The sequence below is a fragment of the Sorex araneus genome, chromosome 2 (genome assembly GCF_027595985.1).
Source record: "Sorex araneus isolate mSorAra2 chromosome 2, mSorAra2.pri, whole genome shotgun sequence".
In the NCBI taxonomy this organism is placed as follows: Eukaryota; Metazoa; Chordata; class Mammalia; order Eulipotyphla; family Soricidae; genus Sorex; species Sorex araneus.
The window spans coordinates 160248400-160274908 of record NC_073303.1 but is presented as its reverse complement, the minus strand read 5'-3'; the positions used below and the strand labels follow the sequence as shown (position 1 = coordinate 160274908).

General features: G+C 41.8%; 1 protein-coding gene across 3 annotated transcripts in view; it reads left to right on the top strand.

Annotated features, from left to right (window-relative positions):
* CMSS1 (cms1 ribosomal small subunit homolog) overlaps positions 1 to 26509 on the top strand; it is a 404473-nt gene that overhangs the window by 331908 nt on the left and 46056 nt on the right. The window contains exon 1 of one of the 3 annotated variants that reach the window (XM_055125491.1): positions 25407 to 25580. The exons of the other annotated variants lie outside the window; for them this stretch is intronic. Within the exon in view, the coding sequence (XP_054981466.1) occupies positions 25544 to 25580 (37 nt within the window). The 5' untranslated portion in view covers positions 25407 to 25543. Of the gene's footprint in view, positions 1 to 25406; positions 25581 to 26509 lie in introns of those variants that run through there. 3 annotated transcript variants of the gene reach the window in all.

The window sequence follows — 26509 nt, the reverse complement described above, 5'->3', positions numbered from 1 at the left end:
GAATGGGGAGTGAGCTGGGAGAGTCCTTACTTTTATAGTATAGCAGGGAGGGCGCTTATCTTGCATGTGGCTAACCCAGATTTGATTCCTGGCTCCCTGAGCCCTGCCAGCAGTGAGCCCTGAGAGCAGAGCCAGGAGCCCTGAACACCACCGGGTGTGACCCCCAAACAGTGACCCAAAAAACCAAACAAACCCAAAACATGATCCAAAAAGGAGAGTCCTTATTTTTTTTAATTTTAATTATTTTTCTAATTGAATCACTGTGAGAAGACCCTTACAAAGCTGTCCATGATTAGGTTTCAGTTATATAGTGTTCCAACACCCATCCCTTCACCAGTGTACATTTCTCAGCACTAGTGTCCCCAGGTTCCCTCCCGCCACCCCCTAACCCCAGCCTGCCTCTATGGCAGGTACGCTCTCTCTCTCTCTCTCTCTCTCTCTCTCTCTCTCTCTCTCTCTCTCTCTCTCTCTCTCTCTCTCTCTCTCTCTCTGTGTGTGTCCTTACTATTATGGCAGGTACTCTCTCTTGCGCTCTCTCTCTCTCTCTCTCTCTCTCTCTCTCTCTCTCTCTGTGTGTGTGTGTCCTTACTATTATGGCAGGTACTCTCTCTTGCTCTCTCTCTCTCTCTCTCTCTCTCTCTCTCATTCTTGCTCTCACTCTCTTTCTCTGTGTCCTTACTTTTAAAAGTATCAAGAGAAGCTATTTAGGAAGCCCTGATACAATGAGGGCTGTCTGCCTCTTCCTTTAAACCTATCTCTGTGGTATGATCAGGCATAGTTAGGATTTTATGTATTTTTAGCCTCCTCACCCCCACCCCTCAAAAAAAGAGGAAAACATCTTTTTGACCTTTGGATCTTGTCACTGCAAATAATTTCCAGTTTCTGTTTCTTCATATATTTTAACAATGCCAAAATAGTAGGTGTTGGCTGTTTTAAGTCTAAGGCACCCTTGAGTGTTTTGATGTTATTAGTATGGTAATGCTTCTCTCCTAGCCTAGCTCTCAATGCTCAGTGTACCATGACAGAGCTTTTTTCACTTTTGCATCCATACTGCTTTTCTGAACAGGCACTGGTTTCCTGAAAATTTGAGGAAGAAGAGAAAGGGAAAGTCCAGCAACATCTCAAATTGGACCATTGTTTTTGCTTGAAGTTCCTTTGTGGACAGGGAAACACATGGGTTAGAAGTTTCTTCTCATTCACCTGCTTCCCTCTAGAAATGTCATTTCAGGGCCGGGGAGATGGGTCAGAGGAAAGGAGCATGGTGCTTGGCGTGAAGGAGTCATGGGTTAGATCCAAGCACCACACGGTTCCCTGAGAACTAGGGGAATACCACCTCCTCCACCTCCCAGCGGTGTTTCATTCTAGTCTTCTTTACCTTCTTTTTTTTTTTTTTGCTTTTTGGGTCACACCCAGCGATGCTCAGGGGTTACTCCTGGCTTTGCACTCAGGAATTACTCCTGGCGGTGCTTGGGGGACCATATGGGATGCCGGGGATCGAACCTGGGTTGGCCGTGTGCAAGGCAAACACCCTACCCGCTGTGCTATCGCTCCAGCCCCTCTTCTTTACCTTCTAACTGCATCTTGTATAAAGGTGTTATGTCAGCAATGAACCTAAGTTTTCAGCCCATATATTTCTTTGGTTAATTGAGAGTACAAAGGCTATAGATATAAAGAAGTAGATATATCCAAAAGTATCATTTCAACTCACTCCAGCAAATACTTACCACATTATGCCCCATTTTAGGGCTTCATGCTATAAAGATAAAATGCTGCGGGCTGGGGATAGAACTAGTAGAATGTAACCTTCACAGGTAGAGGGCTCTATCTTTGAATCTAGCACCACACACAAAAATAAACGGTGGCCTTCCCTGAAATTTACAGTCTAGTAGAAGAAGTACATGTTAGAGTTTGGGGATGTTTTAGCAGAAGTTTATACCCAGAGGATTTGGAACCAAAATCCAAACTTTTCTGGGATTGTGGACTGTTTCACTAAAAAGGTACTTAGATTTCACCTTTTTTTTTTTTCTTCCGAAAATGTGTCAGTTCCTTGCCATTGGGCTCCTGTATGTTAAAGTCTTAGATGAGCCATTCTGACGTGCCATCCCCAATGTCATCTCTGGGTTGGAGCAAGGATATCACTGTGCCCTGCCTGTCCTGCTCCACCCCGCCCTACCCTGCCCCACCCTGCCATCGTGTTAATCCTTTGCACTTCTACTGCTAGAGGATGCTGGGACTTAAGGCCAGTCATGGGAAGGGGGTGAGGAGTGAGGCTGTCCCCCACAGAGGGACCTGCAGGTGTCATCCTGAGCCGGTGACCTTTCCCTGTGAGCTGATGGGGGTCCGATCCCAGGCAACAACCAGAGAAAGAGAACATGAGACATGGAAAGACAAGAGTAAAGTAAGGAGGATAGACTCGATCTAAACAGAGCAGGCCATAAGCTGGGCCATGGTGTGACCACAAAACTAGTCGTCTCCTGAGTGTGCATGCGTCCTTGAGCCTTGTGTATATAATCAGCACCCAAAACTCCTGATGCTTAGGATATTAGAGTTTCTTTGTTTTATAGTTTAAGGAGGTGGTTTAGGTCACTTCCCATCTCAAGCTTCTCTCTTTGCTTCCTGTACATGCTGGCACTTACCCTGTGCCCAAACGTTTCTCTCTCCTGTGACCAAAGTGACCAAAGTCACCCTGCCCCACACTGCTCTGAGCGGTCCAGTGTCCTCTGCTGTCTTCCTAGTCTATCACAGGCCATTGCTGTGCTACCTTTGTCCCTTTAGCTTTCTTTGTCCTCCGGCCCTGAGGTTGAGAACTGCTGCTTTTGTGCCAGCTTCTGGGGACACAAGTTAAAGGCCAAAGGATTTAGCTCTCCACACCCCTTTCTATGTTGACTATCAGAGCGTTTCCATGACCTGTCTCGCTGGCTACTCCTCATGTCGGCGAGATGGTAGAGGGTGGTTGTTAGGGGGCCCACAACAGACTGTGCTCAGATCTTCCTCCTTCTGGCCGTGGGCTCAGAGATCACTCCTGGGGCAGCCCCGGGGACTGTGCAGGTGCCAGGGATTGAAGCCAAATGCCCTCTGACTGTCCTGTCACTCTAACCCATCATGTAGTCAAGATTCCCAATGGCCAGTATATTTCAGTCCGAGATTACCTAGTGCCCTTCCTCTCCCTGCCCATCTCCACCATCACAGTGTCCCTAACAGAGAAGTTAAATATGCCAAGGAAATCCAGAAAAATGTTAGTTCTAAAGGTTGAGCACATCAGAAAGGGGTCATGATCTAACAGACACACGACTGGAGCTATCCCGGGCACCATCTCGGCCTCCCTTTCCAGCATGGCACAACTCCAGGAAGCCTGCCAGGCTTGGTTCTCACTGACTGAGGAATATGACTAAGTTAGAGCTTGAACACTCAAGGTCTTCCCCGTAAGTCACAGAGCAGGGCGGGAAGGCAGACACCGGCTCCCGAGATAACTTTTGAGTTTCCAGGAACTCCACGCTCTGGCATTCCATAAGTGTTGGCAACTTGCAGGATGTTCCACTGGGTCCAGTTTCCCGGTCACTTCCAAGGATTATGCTGTGCTGTGTCTCGTTAGTTTTCTGGTGCTTGCTTTTGTACTATTTCTTTAAAAAAAAAAAAATGTGATACATATAGCAAGTCTGCTTTCAACCGCAAATGTCTTTGAATGAGAAAAGACTAATCCTCCTTTATTCAAAATGCATTGTATGCCAAACCTGGTGTTTTAAAGCAATTATTTTTAAACTTGTTAATTGTAGCCATAAGTTTGGTCTCCATTCTCTCAACCTCTCGAAAATCCATCAGGGTGGTCCTGGTTAAAATGAATACATGGAAAAACCTCCAGCTGAAATGCAATAGTTAGGGTAGTATAATAGTATTTATGTAGTAAAAACATACAGTAAAACAAGAAAAGATGATACTCATCATCTGTGGGTCTTTTTTTTAAATTTACTCTTTGCAGTTATATCACTTCATTCATCCATTCAACAGTTCACTTGTTGGGTTTCTGCTGTGTCCAGATACTATCCAGACAACCAGGAATGGCTTTAAAAAGCAGATGTTAAATCAAGCATATCGTTCAGTGGTCCAGCACATGCATAATATATAAGGGACTCTGGATTCAACCCCCAGCTCCCAGCTAACCTCCACCCAAAAAGTTAATATTGGTTTCTGCCATCTTGGAATACTTAGAATTTCAATTCTATGGGAGGGGTAAAGCCAAAACATGTTAACAAATAAAACAGAAGATTATAACACGGTGGTGCTTTGATAACATGAAAAAAATGATCAGAGAATTGAAATGAATGGGTATTCTTTGGACATTAGAGGAAGTGACATTTAAGCTGAGACTTTAACTAAACGAGAAAGAACAGGCCAGAGATGAGATCTAGAAGCTAAAGGCTATGAGGTGCAGCAGGAATTAGCAAGTTTTAGGAAGCCTGGAGTCAGTGTGGCTGGGGTGTAGAGGACCAAGGAGGAGAATAAGGGGAGACAGAGAGAAAGGTTATGTAAAGGTCCAGTTATTGGGACCTTGGAATTTGTGATGGGTTTTATTCCCTGTGTCCATGTGCAAGGCAAGTGCCATACCCACTGATCTCTCCAGCCCCACCTCTATAGAGATTATATGTGGAAGTTACAGAAATAGACTCTTTGTTGTGTTCAGGAGCCATACCTATCTCACATGGGTTGGTCGCCAGTGGGTATGACTCTTGGTGGTGCTTGGTCAACCATGTGGTGCAGAAATTGAACTCAGGCCTCCTCCATGCAAAGCATGTGCTCTAGGCCTTTGTGCTATTTCCCTGACCCTCTATTCATGATTCTAAAAGATGTGTCTCACTCTCATGTGCAGCTTGGAGCAGGTAAAAATGAGAATTGGTAGATTGGTGGACCCAACACTGCCCACGCAAGAAACTGCCACAGCCTACTGTGGGGTTATCCTGGAGTGGCCAAAGAATTCCTGGACTCTAGGCAATCTATAATTAATTTTTCCTCACACCGCTTTTCTTCTAAATACCCAGACATTTTTTTCTCTTCATGATGGTTAATACAAGAAAAATTGAAGCACAATATTTTTGAGGTGAACCACATAGTCAAGACAACCTACTCTGGCTGGGTTCTGTCCCTCTCACATTTCACTGATACACCATGGTTTGATTTCATTTTGTCACTGTCACTGTCACTGTCATCCCGTAGCCATCAATTTGCTCGAGCAGGCACCAGTAATGTCTCCATTTTGAGATTTGTTATTACTGTTTTTGGCATATCGAATACGCCACGGGTAGCTTGCCAGGCTCTGCCATGCGGTGGGGATACTATCGGTAGCTTGCCAGGGTCTCCTAAAGGGGCGGAAGAATGGAACCAGGTCGGCCGCATGCAAGGGAACGCCCTGCCACTGTGCTATTGCTCCAGCCATTTTGTAAGTTGATTAAATTTGTGCCAGTGATTTCTTCCCACCTTCTGGTAGACAGAACAGATAGTGTAAATTCTCACTGCTGAATTGACTTGATTGGCCTATACCACTTGGAGGCTCAGTGGTATGAGTTAAAAAGAAGACTCGTGGGGTCCTTTTTCTTTTCAAAGATGAGACTTGTCTGTAGGTTATCATGATTCTTAATTGGTGTTTGGGGTTTTTTTTGCCCCCTTTGGACTAGTGGAGGGGGGAGGGCACACATCCAGCTACATTCAGATCTTACTCCTGGCTTTGCATTCAGAGATCACTCCTGGCAGGACTGGGGAGTATATATGGTGCCAGGGATCAAATCCAGGTCGGCTCCTTGCAAGTCCAACACTTTAACCAGTGTAGTATTCCTCCAGCCCCTGAAGTGAGTACTTTCAATCTGCGTACAGTTAAAGGTTGAGTTAAATGACTCTCTGCTAGAATAAAAGGTGCTATGTACATGTAAAAAGGTTTTTAAGAGCATCTGGTTAGAGTTTAATGTGGCCAAAGAACATCACTAGTTTTCTCGTGTTTTAGCATCTTGGTTATGACTAAAAGTGTGCTTTGGAAATTTTCCAAAATAAAAACTCTTGAGGTGAGAGAAACTTTCAGTCCCAACAATGACTTCAAAAATTGGAAGGTGGAATGGCAGCTGCTTTTTCCCCTGTCTTAAGTCTGTCACCAACACTATTATAATTTGATTATATGTGATAAATCTAGTTTCTAACCATTTAACTGCATACTGTAGCAATTGGCATCAGTCTTTCTTCACCGTGTGTTGATTTGGTGCCAAAAATGATAATGATGAATGGAAGGAAGAAATGGGAGTACTCAGCCTCTCCCAAAGGTTTGTCTCCCCGCCATCCAAGCTGGTGAACCTGCTCTTAAGAGCCTCGTGTGATTAAGGGACTGCAAGATGTCGGTCTTAAGTGAATGTCGGTCTTAAGTCGGTCTTAAGTGATGTCGGTCTTAAGTGAATGCCTCACTGCCCTTACCCCAGCATTGTTATCCAGGGACCACTAGCTTACTTGAGCATCAAGAACCATTTCACAGGGGAAATCCATTCTCAAGTGGCGAGGGACCATCTGACATGGGAATGGAGAGACCAGCACTCCCCATGGAGGTAACAGACAGGATGCTCTCGGTGCAATGTCTAGCAGAGAGCATCACTCAGCATGTTGGTTATTACTGATGGCAGTGGTTTATAAACTGATTACAGATCTTCCTCCATTTATGTCCCAATAAGCCTATGTTAAGTTGAAAATATCTTAAATCAGAAATACACTCAGTACTCCTAACCTACTAAATTGGATAGCTTAGCCTTACCTTAAAGATTCTCCAAATGTTTTCTTTCTTCCATTGAGCAAAGGCATCAAGTACAAAGATGCTTTTTGTTGGAATAAAGGTGAAGTGTCTCCTACAATTTATTTAGTAGGATACTGAAAATAGACACAGTCCATCAGGTATAGACTCTTTGCCCACCTGATCAGATGCTGACAGACAGCGATCACTCACTACCCAGCATCCCAGCAGTAACTTTCTTTCCACCTGTCCTTAGCCCAGGGGAAGTTCAAACTCTAAAGTCCATCTTCTACTACTCTATCTGGCTTTTGTACCATTGTAAAGTCGGAAAAAAAGCAGTTCCTTATAAATAAGTTAGGGCACCTGTCATGCACCTGAGTTTCACAAGGTAAGGTTTCAAACTCACCTCTTTCACTCACCCTTGCCATCTCCTCTAGCACACTCCTTTGGGCACGGCCTGATTTGCCCCTTTAAAAGTAAGGATGAAAAAAATGTAAGAGAGGTGGGGGAGTGGAATGCCTACCATAGAGGCAGGCTGGGTGGGGTCACAGGTAGTGGGAGGGAAACTGGGGAAACTGGTCTGGTGCTGGGAAATGTACAGTGGTGGAGGGATGGGTGTTGGAACACTGTATGACTGAAACCTAATCATGAACAGCTTTGTAAGGGTCTATCACACAGTGATTCAATTAAAAAAAATTAAATTTTAAAAAGTAAGGACTCTCCTTTTTGGATCTTGTTTTGGTTTTTTGTTTTGTTTTTATTTTTTTTGTCATTATTTGGGTGTGGGGTGTTGGGAGGATAACTGGGGACACTGGCCTGGTGCTGGAAAATGTATACCTGCTAATGTTCAGTGCTCCTGGCTCTGCAATCAGGGCTCACTTCTGGCAGGGCTCAGGGAGCCAGGAGTCAAATCAAATCAAATTTGACTTTACTTATTCCACATCACCATGTGGCAGTTCACATCTCCTCTACTGTCCACTCAGGGGTCTGTATTGTGGGGATATATTCAGAAGTCCAAAGATACTTCCATACCTGGATCAGTCTCGCCAAACCACTCATGACCTGGATACTTCCACTCTCCATCACAGGGTGGTTTGGTGCCCCTCACCCCAGGGCTTCTCAGGACACAATAATAACTCAATTAATTTTGTCCACCACTGTCTGCATTTGCTAACGTGTGGTCTCAGGTGCTTCCTTTTACTAGGCAAGATAGATCATGACAGAGTCCAGCTCTCATTTAGAGAGGTGGCAAATTGTCACTGCGATTAAGAGCCGGAGAGACCAGTGAGTTGCCATTTCTTTTCTTTTTTTTTTTTTCCTTTCCTTTTCCTTTTTAAACAGTAGTTTTAATGTTGGAGTTGGTCTTTTTCTGTGGCTTCCTTCCATCAGCCTCCCAAACCCACCCTTGGAAGTCAAGGCCGGACATCTCAGTGAAGATTGTAATGGGCCGAGTAATTAGCAGGCGGAATTATGTTTGTGCTGTAACCTGACTCTAATCACTGACCTCAGAGAATTGATTTCATCTGACATAGCACCTTCGCTGTGTGCTGGCTTCGAACTTTCCACTCCCTTTCAGCCAGATTGCTTTTTCTATTTCTGGGACTTGTCACGTCGATGAGTCATGTGGCCCCAGACTCTTCCTGTGCATGAAAGGGGCATTCCTGACTTGGATATGTTTTCTGCATATATAAATTATAAACGGGAGAAACGCTGTTCGTTCCTTGGCATGAAACGAAGGAAAACTGGAGAGTTGAGTGAGGAAAGTATAAAATAGCCAATATAAATAAATCCTGGGGCCTGAATGAAGCAATACGTACAACATAGAAAATGCCACTGAGGAATAATGCTTTCTGAATTAAAAACAGCCATTGTCAGGAACTTAAAATATAAATAGTCATGCTAACAATTTGCCACCATGTCTTAATATGGACTTTTAACTGGTGCACACAGACACACACGAAATAAAACATGTCTAGGGAGACATGCTTGTTCTTCTACCATGGTGGGTGTTTTTGTCTAATCCTGTATCAAGTGTGGAAATAGTCGCACTGCCTTTCCCCCCTAGATCCTGAAACTGTTTTGGCAGCTACGGCTTTCAGAGGGGTTCACCTGCTTTGATTTCTGTAATTTGCTCCATGTGTTCAGAACAACAGTATACTTTCTTATTCTTTGAACCATGCATGAGAGGTCCTCTTGTACACTGAAAAGGCAATAGGATAACCAGATTCACCTGTTAAGGCTTCGTTCAAAGCAGCTATTAGAAGAAGTTGTGTATCGTGAGTTGTGTTTTAATTGTTAAAAACCTAAAATTGTTGGGCCAGAAAGATAGTACAGCAGGTAAGGTACTTGCCATGCACACACCAATTTGGGTTCCAAGCCAAGCACCACTTATGGTCCCTCAGCACAGCCAGAAGCGATCCTGAGCACTGTGCACAGAGTAAGCCCTGGGCACCACTAGGTGTGACTCAAAAGCAAAAGCAAAACAAAATTGCATTTTGTTTTTCTGGGAAATCAGTCAATTTTTCTCTTTATTGGGTATGTGTGTGTGTGTGTGTGTGTGTGTGTGTGTGTGTGTGTGTGTGTGTGTGTGTGTGTGTAAGAGAGAGAGAGAGAGACAGAGACAGAGAGATTGGGAGAGAGTGTGTGTGTCTGTGTGTGCCTGTGTGTGTATGTGAGACAGAGAAGGAAAGAGAAAGAGAGTGTGTGTGTACTGGGGACTGAACCCAAGGCCTTACACATGCAAATGCTCTACTGGGAAGCCTCATCCCTAGCCCTGTGGGTATTGTTCTGACCTCTAGTTGGGTATTCAGAAAAATGACCAGGTTTTCTTTTAGGTTTTCACAAAGGCTTCTAGAAACATAAAATAAAATTTTTGCTTCAGCAGCAGCAAAATTTTAAGTCATCGTCCCATCTTTATTATAACTCATTGATTTCCAATTTTTTCTAATTTTTTTTCTAAAAAATTAGAAAATTGATTTTCTAATTTTTCTTTCACTACTCACTCCCACGTTTTTGGTTTGGTTTTGTTTTTTGTTTGTTTGTTTGTTTGTTTTTGTTTTTGTTTTTTTCTCTTTGGGTCACACCTGGCGATGTTCAGAGGTTAGTCCTGGCTCTCCACTCAGAAGTTACTCCTGGGAGTACTCGGGGCTGCATATGGGATGCCAGGAATTGAACCTGGGTCCACCTCTTGTAAGGCAAACGCCCTACCTACTCTACTATCACTCTGGCCCTTACTCACACCTCCTTTTAATTTATACTCTATTACAAATTTTCAATGTCCTCTCCTGGTGCCTTCCATTCTTTCTGGAATAAGATGACCTAGAATGGACCACTAGATATTTTTCTTTAACTGAAAGAAGTTATTCAGAAAGGTGGTGAGAGAACGGAGGAAAACAGATGGGGGGAGAACTAGACACCTATCAGTAACTTCACCTCCCTGGGCTATGCCATTTCCTCCTCTGTAAAATGCTAATGTCCAGCACTGTTGTGAAGCTGAAAGTCATGCTTACATGATAAATGTGAACACTCTCTAATAAGAGTTCTGTGCAGTTTTGTGGTGATTACTTTGAAGTTTTATTATGGCAGTTCGCCAGTGTAACGCCAAACTCGTGACCTAATCTTCTTCATGATGGTCCAGTTACAAAGATTTCCTGAGGCAGTGTTAGTGTCCTGTGCAGGACACCAGGCTCTGTAGAGGGCCTTCTGGGGTCCCCTCCAGCAGAGCTCCCTAAGAACACCACAAATGGCTTCTCATGAAGCCTGACAAAAGTTTCCTACTTGAGCTAGGCCTGGAATCAAGAAATGCAAGTCATCAAAAAGACTTGGAAAGTAACCAGTTGGCAATATCAAATTATCACCGTGTCTCAGAATATTGAACAAAAATCACTCCACTCTCTGCACATTACCGTTTAGATTTCAGAACCCCAAGAGTATACAACATCCCATTTACAAACTTGCTGGTCCATCGTTTCTCAACCTTTTGGCTAAGACCAAGTGTAACACAAACTTTACAACCATCATTTATGGCTGACCCGATCCCCAAATTAGCATCTTTTGTCAGGAGACAGTGATATTTGTAGGATGGGAAACATAGAGGCAACCCTTGGTGATCACTGCCCAGTAGCTATTAACTCATGTTAATAGCTTGTTCAGCACAAATCGAGGCAGATGAAGACTGAGGAGCACAGCCCAAATGATCCTTCTTTCTCAGAGAACAAGTAACTTCTTAAACAGATCCTGGTCAGGTAAAACATAAGACCATTCTCCAGCCTGACTCCCCAGCATGACAGCCCGGCATCTAGGACAAGTGAGAATCCAAGTCATCTGTGTCAAATGTTTCATCCAACTTAAAGGACAAGGGAGGGGCTGGAGCGATGGCACAGCGGGTAGGGCGTTTGCCTTGCATGTGGCCAACCCGGGTTCGAATCCCACATCCCATATGGCCCCCTGAGCACCGCCAGGAGAAATTCCTGAGTGCAGAGCCAGGAGTAATCCCTGTGCATTGCTGTTTGTGACCCAAAAAGCAAAAAAAAAAAATAAAAATAAATAAAGGACAAGGGGCTGGACCAGATCAGACACCTTACCAGTCTTCAGTTCTGAAAAATGGACACAATAATGAGGATGAAACTAAACTGTCTACATTAAGTTTAGCATGGAACCATTTGCAGAACGAAGGGGTGACATGTGCAGTTAGGGCACAGTCCTTTGAACCTACTTTTTATAGCACCCCTGTGTATACCTCACCCAGTAGCCTTTCAAGTCCACTACTTTGCCCATGTTGTTCTCATACATTCTTCCTTTCCCAGTCCGAGCACTGAATTATTCTTTCTTCAACATCAGGATGAGAATCACTTTTTTATAAAGGCCTTCCTTGATGCCTTAAGATCTTCACCCCGGCAAAATGCAGAATCCTGCCCTTTTAGTTCCCATGCCACTGCAGAATCTGCATATTGCCTTTTAATTATTTTTGCCATGATTTATTGTTAGATATTATGTTTATTTCACTAAGAAACAAAAAGGAAAATGATAATATGTGGGGGTTAATATTATTTATATATGTATATTTAACTCTAAATTCCATTAGAAATTCTGTGTTGGAAAGGTAATCTGAGCCTTAATGTAAATTGCTACAATTTACATGTGTACAATTTACATGTGTGATTTTCATGTGTCAGATCTTAAGTGTTGTAGTCAGTTTTAACCAAGACCTAGAATGTTGCAATCACATGCGAGAGTCCAGAGGCCTCTTTCCCAGTTAATCTTTACCCCTACCTCCACCAGAATCAACCACTGATGTGATTATGCCACCTATATTAACGTGGCTACTCTAGAAATTCCTAAAAATGGAATCATAGAGGACACACTTCATTGCATCCTTCTTCTTCCACTCAGTAATACTCTTGGGGTTTAGCTTAGTTGCTTCATTTATCAGTAGCACTATAGCACTGTCACGCTGTCATCCCGTTGTTCATCAATGTGCTCGAGCGGGCACCAGTAACGTCTTCATTGTGAGACTTGTTGTCACTGTTTTTAGCATATCAAATATACCAAGGGTAGCTTGCCAGGATCTGCCGTGCGGGCAGGATACTCTTGGTAGCTTGCTGGGCTCTCCAAGAGGGACGGAGGAATGCAACCTGGGTTGGCCGCGTGCAAGGCAAACGCCCTACTCACTGTGCTATTGCTCCAGTCTTTGTGTTTGTCAGTGGCCCATTCTTTTGCTTCCTAGTAGTATTTTATTGTATAAATATGCCATAGGTCATCTACTCTTTTGATAGGCACTTAACAAGCTGTGCTTTTTTGGTTTGATTTTCAAATGACCGTATTATAAACTTAGCCTTTTTTCTACTGCCGTGTTGGTGCATGGATGTTTATGCTGTTGTAACCCCTCCCCCCAACAATCAAGCCACAGAATGCCTATAGCTTACATAGGGAAAATAATCCTTTTATAAAAGTTCCCCACCACTACCACCATCACCACCATGTTCCTGATCACTTTATATCTGCTCTCCATCAGTAACCTCTCAGGTGTGAGTTCAGATTCACACCTGTTGTTCACTAGATTGACAGTTTCTCATAGTAAAGGACCTCTATTCATCTAAACTCATCTGGCCTTAGCTCTGTACCTGGTACATAGCAAGTGCTCATTAAATATTTGAAGGCTGAGTGCATCAGGGTCCATATGGCCACATAGTACGTTCTTTCATAATTTATATGAGGAAATGGGAGATATAAAATTAAAGGAAATTAACTGTTCTTTTTAAGAAGCTTAGGTTCTTTTACTCGCAGCAATAATGATCTTATGATTTTAACAAATTCTAAAGAGTGCTGTCTGGTAATTGCAACTTGAGAGAATATATTAAGTCACACAAAACGAGCAATCTCCCATAAGAGGAGTTCAGTGAACATTTAATTATAACAAAAATAGTAACGCTGGTTAAGTTTGAACATGGAAATTAAAAAGGAAAAAGTTATAAACATGCTTCTTTGTTATCTAGTTCTAAATATATTCCAAAAGTCTAAAATTCTCCCCCAGAGCCTTTAATACATTTTCCAGGTACTCTTAGCTCTGTGAGAACCCTCTGCATCATAGTCAGAGGAGTTTAATAGTCACAGTTACTTTCTTTTTTTTTCCTTTTTTCAAAAAACTTTATTGAATCACCGTGAGATATAGTTACAAGCTTTCATGTTTGGGTTACAGTCACACAATGATCAAACACCCATCCCTCCACCAGTGCACATTCCCCACCGCCAATATCCCTGGTATACCTCCCCTCTTTCCCACCCTCCCCTGCCTCTATGGCAGACAATATTCCCCATACTCTTTCTCTGCTTTGGGGCATTATGACTTGCAACACAGACACTGAGAGGTCATCATGTTTGGTCCATTATCTACTTTTGGCATGCATCTCCCATCCCAACTGGTTCCTCCAGCCATCATTTTCTTAGTGGTCCCTTCTCTATTCCATCTGCCTTCACCCTCTGCTCATGAGGCAGTCTTCCAGCTCTAGAGAAATCCCCCTGACCCTTGTATCTACTGTCCTTGGGTGTCAGCCTCATGTTATGTTATTTTATAAGCCACAAATGAGTGCAGTCCCACTACATCTGTCCTTCTCTTTCTGACTCATTTCATTTAGCATGATACTTTCCTGTAAGTGGACAGGACAAATTTGCTCTGTCCACTTACAAGCAAATTTCTTTACTTCACCTCTCCTAATAGCTGCGTAGTATTCCATTGTGTAGATGTACCAAAGTTTCTTTAACCAGTCATCTGTTCTATGGCACTTAGGTTGTTTCCAGATTTTGGCTATTGTGAACAGTGCTGCAATGAACGAACATATAGGTACAGATGTCATTTCGACTGCTTTTAACACAGTTACTTTCAACTGCAGTTTCGCCTTGCATGTTTTCCCTTAAGATAGTGCCATCTTTTTCTTAAATTTGTTTTAAGAAAGCCATTATTATTGTAAGCCATACCAGGTTCTTGCAATAGTGCCTCCCCTGCAGCATATTCATTTCTTTTCAGCCTCAGCTCTGCCTTTTTTTTCTCTCCCTTCCATGTTTATTGGTGTTTCCTTTTCCATTAATCATAGTGGTGGAATAACTCAGAATCCATCCCTGTTAACCTTTTAATTTCACCCACCAAGACATTATCTCTTACAAACTTAGCCCTGCGCCAACTCCCTGTCACATTGCTTGGAGAACATAGAGTTTCTCCATTTGCTTAAGTTGTACCCCTGAGCCCTATTGCCTGTTCTCCTTTTTAAAACAGGAGTGGGGAAACAGCTGTTTCTGAATTCCTATACAGTATGCTCTGTTTAACAGACCACGCTGGGCAGCTCTGTTTTGATGTGTGCAATATTACTTGGTTCTTGAGATTGTGAATTTCCTGGACCTGAATTTCCTTCTCACATTGGGGAATGAAAGATTAACCCAGCTGGATGTTACAGTGTGTTACACAGGCCATAAAGTCTTCTCTGTAGTTTTTTTGGAGGGTAGCTACTGAAAGGCTCACATGGAAGAAATGCCTTCTTCCTTAATGTATCACTGTCACTGTCATCCTGTTGCTCAACGATTTGCTCGAGCGGGCATCAGTAACGTCTCCGCATGAGACTTGTTGTTACTGTTTTTGGCATATCGAATATGCCATGGGTAGCTTGCCAGGCTCTGCCGTGTGGGCAAGCTACTCTCGGTAGCTGGGTAGAGTCCCCAGGCTCTCCAAGAGGGACAGAGGAATTGAACCCGGGTCAGCCGTGTGCCAGGCAAACGCCCTACCCGCTGTGCTATCTCTCCAACCCTTATGTAACACAACAAAATTTTAACTGTTGAAACTGATATGTGGCCATTTAATTCAGTGTACCAGGCGATGTTGATTGAATATTTCTGCCAGGTTCCATGGCACAGGATGAACTTAAAAGGATGAAAGTCACCCCCTGCTCTCAGACAGCCCACAGTTCTGCAGGAAAGTCAGATGAAATGTGATGAGTATCCTAGCAAGAAATTCCTTATCTACCACAACTACCCCGAGGAGTTGGCAAAAGAGGTCCCATGGATGCCTGCTTTTATGTATAGTTTTATTATGACATAACCATACCATCCATTTACGTGTTTTCCTTGGGTGCTTCCATGACTCAATGTGTAGCTGTGACCAAAGTCTTTGGCCTCAAACCTAAAGTAGTATCTGGTTCTCTAATACCTTAAACATAAAGTATTATCTGGTATTATCTGCTTTGTTTCTTTCTTTCAATTTTTTTATATTTAATCACCATAAGATACGCAATTGCAAAATTGGTCATGATTAGGTTTCAGTCATACAATGGGCCAACATTGGTTCTTTCACCAGTGTACATTTTCCACCATCAGTGTCCCCAGTTTCCCTCACACCATCCTCCACCCCACCTAAGCCTGCCTCTGTGTCAGGCATTTTTCTTCTCTTTCCTTTGGGGCATTATGGTTTGCAATACAAGTACTGAAAGGTTATCACATCTGTCCCTTTACCTCCTTTCAGCACTCAGTTCTTGTTTAGAGTGATCTAACTATCATTGTAATAGTGGTCCCTTCTCTATCCTAACTGCCCTTCTCCCCACTAACACTTGTGGGAAACCTTCAACTGTGGACCAGTTCTTCTGACCCTTGTTTCTATTGTTCTTAGGTATTAGTCTCATACTATGTTGTTGTTGTTGTTTCATAATCCACAAAATGAGTGCAGTCATTCTGTCTGTCCCTCTCCCCCTGACTCATTACATTCACTATGATACTCTCCATGTCCATTCATTTACAATGACTTCATTTTTCCTGGTGGCTGCATCATATTCCATTGCGTAGATGTGCTATAGTTTCTTTTTTTTTAAATTTTATTGATTCACTGTGAGATATAGTTACAAGCTTTCATGTTTGAGTTAAATCACACAATGATCAAACACCCATCCCTCCACCAGTGCACATTTTCCACCACCGATATCCCCAGTACACCCCACTTTCCCACTCTCCCACTGCCTCCATGGCAGACAATATTCCCCATACTTTCTCTCTCTTTTGGGGCATTATGGTTTTCAATGCAGATACTGAGAGGTTATCATGTTTGGTCCATTATCTACTTTCAGCATATAACTCCATCTTAACCAATTCCTCCAACCATTTTTTTCTTAGTGATCCCTTCTCTATTCCAGCTGCCTTCTCCCCGCCTGCTCATAAGGCAGGCTTCCAACTGTGAAGCAATCTTTCAGACTCTCATATCCACTGTCCTTGGGTGTCGGTCTCGTGTTATGTTATTTTATGTTCCACAAATGAGTTCAGTCCTTCTATATCTGTTCCTCTCTTTCTGACTCATTTCACACAGCATGATACTCTCCATATCTATCCACTTATAAGCAAAGTTTATGACTTCATCTTTTCTAACAGCTGCATAGTATTCCATTGTGTAGATGTACCAAAGTTTCTTTAACCAGTCATCTGTTCTAGGGCACTTGGTTTGTTTCCAGATTTTGGCTATTGTAAACAGTGCTGCAATGAACATATAGGTACAGATGTCATTTCCACTGTGCTTTTTTGCAGCCTCGGAATATATTCCCAGAAGTGGTATTACAGGGTGATATGGAAGCTCAATTTCTAGTTTTTGAAGGAATGTCCATATTGTTTTCCTAAAAGACTGGACCAGTCGGCATTCCCACTAAGAGTGAAAGAGTATTCCGTTTTCCCCACATCCATACCAGCACTGGTTGCTTTTGTTCTTTTGAATGTGTGCCAGTCTCTGTGCTGTGAGATGATATCTCATTGTTTTAATTTGCATCTCCCTGATGACTAGCGATATGGAGCATTTTTTCATGTGCCTTTTGGCCATTTGTATTTCTTTTTTGAGAAAGCTTCTGTTCATTTCTTCTCCCCATTTTTTGATAGGGTTGGAGGGTTTTTTCTTATATAATTCTACTAGTGTCTTGTATATCCTGGATATTAATCCCTTATCAGATGGGTGTTGGGTAATATTTTTTCCCATTCTGTGGGCTTTCTCTGTATTTTGATCACTGTTTCTTTTGAATTGCAGAAGCTTCTTAGTTTGATGTAGTCCCATTTGTTTGTTTGTTTCCACTTGCTTGGTCAGTACTGTTTCGTCCTTAAAGATACTTTTAGCTTCAATGTCATGAAGGGTTCTGCCTACATTTTCCTCTATGTACCTTATGGATTCATGTCTGATATTGAGGTCTTTAATCCACCTTAATCTGACTTTTGTACCTGGCATTAGACAGAGGTCAGAGTTCATTTTTTTGCAGGTAGCTATCCAGTTTTCCCAGCACCACTTGTTGAAGAGCTTTACTTGTTCCACTTCACATTTCTTGCTCCTTTGTCAAAGATTAAGTATTCATATATTTGGGAGTCTGTGACAGAATATTCAACTCTGTTCCTCTGTTCCATTGGTCTGCAGTTCTGTTTCTAGTCCAATACCTTGCTGTTTTAATTACTACTACTTTGTAGTACAGTTTGAAGTTGGGGAAAGTGATTCCACCCATCTTCTTTTTCCCAAGGATTGCTTTAGCTATTCACAGGGGTTTATTGTTCCATATGAATTTCAGGAGTGTTTTGTCTGTTTCTTTGAAAAATATCATGGTTATCCTGATAGGGACCACATTAATTTTGTATAGTGCTTTGGGCAGTACTGCCATCTTGATAATGTTAATCCTCCCTATCCATGAAAAGGGGATGTGTCTCCATTTCCTAGTGTCCTCCTTTATTTCTTCAAGTAGTGTTTTGTAATTTTCCTTGTATAGGTCCTTCACCTCCTTGTTAAGCTGATTCCAAGGTACTTGATTTTCTGAGGTACTGTTGTGAACAGGATTGGTTTTTTGCTGTCTCTTTCTTCTCTTTCGTTGTTTGTATATAAAAAAGCCATAGACTTTTGGGTGTTGATTTTGTAGCCTGCCATTTTACTATACAGAAGTATTGTTTCTAGGAGCTTTTCTGTAGAGTCCTTAGGGTTTTATAAGTATAGTATCATACCATCTGCAAATAGAGATAGCTTGACCTCTTCCTTTCCTATCTGTATGCCCTTGATATTTTTTTTTTAATCTAACTGCTATGGCCAGTACTTCTAGTACTATGTTGAATAATAGTGGCAAAAGTGGGCAACCTTGTCTTGTGCCTGATCTTAGAGGGAAGGCTTTTATTTCCCCATTGAGAATGATACTTGCCATGGGCTTGTGGTAGATGGCTTTGACTACATTGAGGAAAGTTCCTTCGATGCCCATTTTGCTGAGAGTTTTTATCGTAAACAGGTGCTAGTTCTTGTCAAATGTTTTGTGTCTATTGATATGATCGTATGGTTTTTATCTTTTCTTTTGTTGATATGATAGATTATGTTGATCTATTTCCGAATGTTAAACCATACTTACATCCCTGAGATGAATCCTATCTGTCATGATGTATGATCTTTTTAATGAGTCGTTGGATTCTATTTGCTAAAATTTTGTTGAGGATCTTTGTGTCTGTGTCATTAGAGATATCGGCCTGTTTCTTTGTGGTTGTTGTACCATGGTTTTTTTATCCAGTCGTCTGTTCTTGGGCACTCAGATTAATACCCAGTTTTCAAATAGTACATCGCAGCCCTATTTAAAGTCATACAACTTTTAAAATTTTGTTGTAGAATAAATTTTTGTGTGATTTGTTATCAGTAGATGTTTACTGACATTTTATTATCAGCAAATTGTAGGCCTGTTTTATATTCCTATGTTCCTGGAGCTGCATAAAAATATCATAGGCAAAAATGGGGTCATGAGTGGGGAAAGTGTAATCTTGCAATGACAGGCCCTGAAGATGGAATACCCAGAGTTAGGGCAGTGCTTCAGGTGGGAAAGCATAGACTTGCTTGTGTGAGGCCCTTTGTCAGTCCCCAGCACCTCTTGTCCTGTCCCCAATACTCTAGGTATAGTCCTGACACTAAGTGCTTGCAGAGCACAGGGGGCCTGAGCACCGTAGGAAGTCGGCCCTATTGAAAGACCAAATCAAGAAAGCAAAGGAGCACTAAGAAACAAGTCACAGAAGAATAGGGTAACAGAGGATACATGAATTTTAAGGGATAGGTTGGAGAAGAAAATTCATGGTGGTGGAGAATCAAACCACCGTGTGTGTTTTTTTTGAAAAAAGAAGAAAATTGCTAAAAGAGCTGATGGTGGACTTAATATGAAATGCCCCCCAGAGCAATCAAGTAAGCCAAGCAGTCAAATGACCATTTCCTGACAATTTATCTGTATGCCAGATGGTGTATTAAACAATTCCCCCTTTTTAAATGCCAGCCCTTCCTTCATATAACTTACATTGTAGGCACATTTAATATCCTTTTGTAGATAAAGAAGCTGGAACACATAATAAGCAATTTAAATTCTCAGGGTCATGGAGTGCACGTGGTAGAGGAGGGGCAATTCTAAAGAGTTTTTGCAATTTTAATCCCTACACCACACTGATTTGCCATTGGTATCCCTGGCAAGATTGACTTTCGTGGCGTGATGCAAGTGAAAGGTAGTTTCAGGTTGGTGGTCATGTTTAGCATGGTTTAGCTTTATTGGGACTTTGATACTAGTTTATTTATTTATTCTAACAAGAGCCTCCTCTAGTATATAAGGAAACCATGGTACAGAAAGGTGAACTAACTTGTTCACAATGAAACAGCTGTTGAGTGACATAGATCTAATGTTAGATTCTGGAGAAAAGTAGTTTAGCCTCCATTACAACATCCTTATTGATTTTTTTCCATCCCTGGCTCTTTCCCACTAAATCAGTCTAAATTTGGCTTACTCTTTCTCTTACTCCCTACATCCCACTATTATATCTACTCATGGAAAAAAAAAAAGAAAAGCAAGCTTAATATTTTCTTCTTGTTATTAAGTAGTACTTTTTTTTTTTTTTTTTTTTTTTTAGGTATTTGGGATATGAATACGCCATGGGGAGCTTGCAAGGCTCTCCCGTGCAGGCAATAGACTCTTACATTTGTCAGGTTTTCCAAGAGGGAGAACAAGGCTATGAGATGTTGCTTCCGGGAACTTGGTCTCTGGATGTTGGCCATTGGTGGGATTACACGGCACCAGGGGAAGTTTGTGGGTGTGGCTGCCAAGCTACTGGAAAATGGAGGGTCTGGGTGGAGAAAGCTCAGTCCCAATCTGAGCAGGCTTGGAGATCTCAGTGCCGGGTCCCACACACCTGGGTATCTCTGCCAGTCCCTTCATGCGTGAGGCTCATCCGAATGTGTGGAGAGTGGCCTTGAGCATAAATATATATATACATATATATGTATATATATATGTATATGTATATATACACACCTCTCGGAGAGCCCAGCAAGCTACCAAGAGTATCCCGCCCACATGGCAGAGCCTGGCAAGCTACCCGTGGCGTATTCAATATGCCAAAAACAGTAACTATAGGTCTCATTCCCCTGACCCTGAAAGAGCCTCCAATCGTTGGGAAAGATGAGTAATGAGAGGCTGCTAAAAATCTCAGGGCTGAGTGTAATAGAGATGTTACTGGTGCCCGCTCAAGTAAATCGATGAACAACGGAATGACAGTGATACGGTGATATTAAGTAGTACAGCATAGTACCAGAAGAATCATATAAAATCATATTGGTTAAAACCATACCCCGGCATATGTATAATTTATGCTTTTATTCAATAAGAGAGGCAGAAAGTGCTAAACATTTAGTAAGATATTAGGACAATTTATTAAATATTTGAAAAGACAAAATTAAAGCTTCTCACTAGGCCAGCAACAAAATCTACTTCATAGGATTTAAGTTAAATTTTTTTTAAAAGTTTAAACTACAAAATAAATAGCTATAACTATCTATTTTGAAGTGGAGAGAACATTTCTAAGTAATTATGCAATGAAAAGGTTGATATATTCTATGCCATTATGAAGTATATATTTTTTAATTTTAAAACAACTTTTACAATTGACTTTGAATTAATATACTCATACAAATTAATAAGGAAGTTATTAAAGACCCTTCCTGACGGGGAACAAAAGTTAAGAAGGTTCAATTTATGTAAGAAAAATTCTTCTGAGAAACAGTTTAAAAGTTGAGATTTTTAAAAATGCTGAGCCTGGGCTGAAGCCATAGTACAGCCAGTGGGCATTTGCCTTGCACATGGCTAACCTGGGCTTGATCTCCGGCATCCCATATGGCACCCCGAGCACCACCAAAGCATCACTGGACACGGCCAAAAATAACCAAAAAAATAAAATACAAAAGCATACCTTTTTCCAATATCCTTTCTCTTCTAGATATTAATGTCTTATAATACATATTAAAGTGTTATAAGATGTTTTTTACAACATATTCATAAAGACGGGCTGGAGCGATACACAGTGGTTGGGCCTTTCACTCGGCCAACCCATGTTCGATTCCTCCCCGCCTCTCGGAGAGCCTGGCAAACTACCAAGAGTATGGAGCCCGCACGGCAGAGCCTGGCAAGCTACCCGTGCGTATTGGATATGCCCAAAACAGTAACAATAAGTCTCTCAGTGAGAGACGTTACTGGTGCCCACTTGGACAAATCAATGAGCAACAGGGATTCATAAAGACAAAGTTTTAGAAATTATCTTATGATAGACCAACTAAATATAGTGGTGACAGTGGGTCATGTATTATATAGCTATTAAAAATGTCATAGGAAACATTATTTGCTTGCAGAAGCCCAAGTTTAATACCTGACACCACGTGGTTTCCCAAGCACAGCAGGCCCCAAGCACCACAAACAAATCAAAAGATGAAAAGTATTTGTTTCTGATGTGTAATTCCTGATCTGTAAAGTTGTGAAAGTACACACACACACACACACCACACACAAACACACACACACACAAATACAAACACATAACAGTGAGAAGTAAATATGTCAAAGTTTTAGTAGTGGATTTCTTTATAGAAAGGCTATCTTTATAATGCTATCAATTTTTTTTTTTTTTTGCTTCAGGGAGGAGGATACAGTAGAATGGAATTTGCTTTGTACACAGCTGCCTCGGGTTCAATCCCAGCATTCCATATAGTCTCCCCAGCACCGCCAGGAGTGATTTCTGAGTGTAGAATCAGGAGTTAGCCCTGAGCAAACACAAGCCTTGGGTTTTGTTTTTATTACAAAACAATATATATATTATATATATTTTACCTATATTTATATATAATAAATGAATCACTGTGAGATACACAGTTACAAAGTTGTTCATGAATGGGTTTCATTCATACAATGTTCCGTCACCCATCTCCTCACCAGTGTACATTTCCCAGCACCAGTGTCCCCAGTTTCTCACTTGCCCTCATTCTCCCAGCTGCCTCTGTGCCCAGCACTTTTCTTCTTTCTCTCTCAGTCTCATTCTCTCCCTATTGGTCACTCTCTTTCCTACAAAAGCCTTGTTTTATCTTACTGTCTTACACAGTTAGCTTTATCCCATACCATCATGTAAGACCTCTGAGGAGTAGTTCTTACAGTCACAAATTTTGCTCCTCTTGTTCCCATGTAATTGATAATTTGTTGATAGGTGGATATCCATAAGCCTAGATTGCTAGTAGGAAACTTTAAGAATGAACAAATGGAATTTCCAACTAATTGATCCAAAATCTGTCCCAGAAGGTGGTTAAGTTCTGACTTATCCATGAAGAAGATAGTTAAGAAAACTCAATATTCCAAAGCTGGAATTCCAATTCCTGGAAGCTGTGTAATCACCTTTAACAGCACACAAGTGTCTTATTACACAAATACATCATAAATGGATATAAACTAAGAATCTAATAGGTCATCAGAGTCTCTGAAAGGCTATAGGGCAGTCTTCAAGCAACACTTTGCTTTTCCATCCTAACGTTTCTTTTCCTTGGGATCACACTTTCTAACATGGGTGAGTGGGTGTCAGATATGGCAGCACCTTTGTGGATTTTTCCTCCATGAAATTCTTGGTCAGGCACATGATGTAACCCTATACCCTTATTAAAGTCACACTCAGTTAGATTTTTCAAAACATTACCCTATCCCTATCCATTTCAACATCACTCTGGAAATTTGGACATGTTCAGAGTATACTGCATTCTTAGTAGAAATTGGCCTGAACCATAAGAGAATCGTAGCTCTGTGACTTCATCAGTCCACTAATGAGAAGACTGTGATATATAAAGTAAGTGATTTTCCAAATCACACAAGTTGGGACTGAAATTGAAGCCTTCGAGGGCCTCCCTCATGACTCCTATACTAGTACTTTCCAAAATGCGTACTAACAGCTGTTAGCAGTTGTTCCAGAAAAAGCAAGGTCAGAGGTCAAATATGCCTGAGAATGACCTCACTGCTTTTTCACACATGATGAGTGGTAATGCATGCTAATAGTATTAAAGGATCCCCGCATTATGACAGATACAAAACCAGATGGGATGTGGGGATGACAAGCATAACCAGAACTGCACTGACCAAACCAGGACCTGGTTTTAACCTCGTTAAAATAGAGAATGAAGATGGGGTAGGTGAGACAGAATTACTGCCAGTTTTCTGAACTAACTATATGAGTTTGACTTGGTTTTTTTCTTTTGGAGAAGGGAAGATGCTCACATATGCATTAGATGTGTGTTGTTCAAACAGAAGAGCATGCATTATTTTGTTAAGTTGGGCTCTATCCACAGAGACCATGGACTCAGTATCCCGCTTAGAAACCAGTTTACACCAAGAGCTACTTAACTTGCTTTCCGGGTTAGAAGGGCAATAGTGCATAATGATAAAGAGCAGGCTCTGAATGGAGACTGTACATCCCTGTCCTGGAGCTCTCTCTCATTAAACCTCCGTGAGGGATTCAGTTTTCAAGTCAGCAAAATGTAAATGACACTAACCCTCACCCATCACATTGGATGTTTGGGAATTAAATGAGTTAATAGAGACCATTACTAAATGTACTAACAGTGCTCTGCTAAGCATGAGGATTATGTGGGAGTTATTATCACTGTTGTTTGTTGCTACTGCAGAAATAATTTATATAGCTAGAGTTATAAATGTATCAAATCTGACCATTCATTTTATTAAGACCCAGAATTCTACTACCAAGTTTCCAACTACAAAGTTGCTGCAAAACTGCTAAATTGAACTTAGTTTGAAGGTTGCCCCAGAGGGCTGGATCGATAGCACAGTGGTTGTGTGTTTGCCTTTCATGCAGCCAACCTGTGTTTGATTCCTCCGCCCCTCTCGGAGAGCTCAGCAAGCTACTGAGAGTATCACCCCCGCACGGCAGAGCCTGACAAGCTACCTGTGCATATTGGATATGCCAAAAACAGTAACAATAAGTCTCTCGATTAGAGACGTTACTGGTGCCCACTCGAACAAATCGATGAGCAACAGGATGACAGTGACAGAAATATATAAACATTCCAACACTTAAAACAAACTAAAAAGGAAGACAACTGGTGTTCTAACATAAGGCTAGGACCTGCTGCCCCAACTGATTTATCTTTTATTTCCTTCCTTTAAGCTTAAAGATAAATAAATAAATAAATAAATAAATAAATAAATAAATAAATAAATAAATAAATAAATAAAAAAGTCTAAGTGGGTTGGGACACTTCTTTCCCATAATTGTAATTCATCAACAGATTATTCTGGATACTCTGTTTTTTTTAAGAAACAGAGTATCTACTATCACTGAAGCTAGTGTCATTGTTCACACCACAGATTAAGACCTTCTTGCTCTGGGTTCTTTGCTTCTCAGTGTGAAATGATGGTTCCTGGGAATCTTCCCTTGCAACTCTTTTATTATTATCATTATTGTTGTTTAAAATGGATAGGTGGGTGAGGTGATCACCCATGAAGGGACTGACAGAGGAACCCAGGTATGCAGGACCTGTGGCTGAGATCTCCAAGCCTGCTCAGATTGGGAGTGGGCCTCCTCCTCCCAGATCCCCAGTTTTCCAGTAGCTTGGCAGTCACACCCACAAACTCTCCCCTGCGCCATGTAATCTCATCAATGGCTAAGATCCAGAGACTATAAAACAAAGCTCCCAGAAGAGAGGCAATTTCTCCTGGAGCGCACCGGCACATTTGCCGCCATGTGACCTCTATATTTTTATTTATGTTTTTCCCCCTCGCACTGCAGAGCCTGGCAAGCTACCCTTGACAGATTTGAGATGCCAAAAACAGTAACAACAACATGCTCTTTGTGTTCCTGGAGTGACCAGACACCATTGGGCTACACTACCACATGACAGGGACAAATGAAGATATTACTGGCACCTGCTCGAGCAAATTGATGAACAACGGGATGATATTGATACAGTGACTATTTAAAATGTCACTAATCGGGGGCTGGAGTGATATCACAGCAGGTAGGGTGTTTGCCTTGCACGCGGCCAACCTGGGTTCGATTCCCAGCATCCCATATGGTCCCCCGAGCACTGTCAGGAGTAATTCTTGAGTGCATGAGTCAGGAGTAACCCCTGTACATCACCCAGTGTGACCCAAAAACCAAAACAAAAACCTAAAATGTCGGGCTGGAGAGATAGCACAGCGGGTAGGGCGTTTGCCTTGCACACGGCCGACCCGGGTTCAAATCCCAGCATCCCATATGGTCCCCTGAGCACCGCCAGGGGTAATTCCTGAGTGCAGAGCCAGGAGTAACCCCTGTGCATCGCCAGGTGTGACCCAAAAAGCAAAAAAAAAAAAAAAAAAAAAAAAAAAAAAAAAAAAACCTAAAATGTCACTAACCTGGAATAATTGACATTTACAAAGAACCGTCTGCTGACATACAATTGGCAATAATTAATTTCTGCGTCTCAGATTGAGGAGGTGAAAAATATTTTTCTTCAGACATAGATTTTCCAGGTGGTCTCTCTGGTCTGAGTACTTTACTTTCTTCCAGTTTCAGGACCCATGTAGGGATTACATTGCAAAATCTTGCCATCTTGTTCCAAATTTTCTAGCCTTTCCTGTAGGAACGGGCAATATATTTTGTAAGCAGTCTACATCCATAGCTAGGGCTATCTCTGTCTGGAAAAGTAGGAGAGGAGGGCCAGGGAGATAAAACAAGAGGTTGGACACTTGACAGAAACCAGATTTTAGACGCTTGATGGAAAAACAGAGCTGCCAAGCTGAAAGGGAGAGTTGGGATTCTGTACAAAATGAATCAAAGATACACTTACACACAGTTCATTCTTTCCTGGTGTGGCCCAATTATAAGCCCCCCCCCACACACACACACACACACTTCTTTTGGTCATGGTATAGCTGCAGAAATATTTTTGAAAAGTGTGCAGAG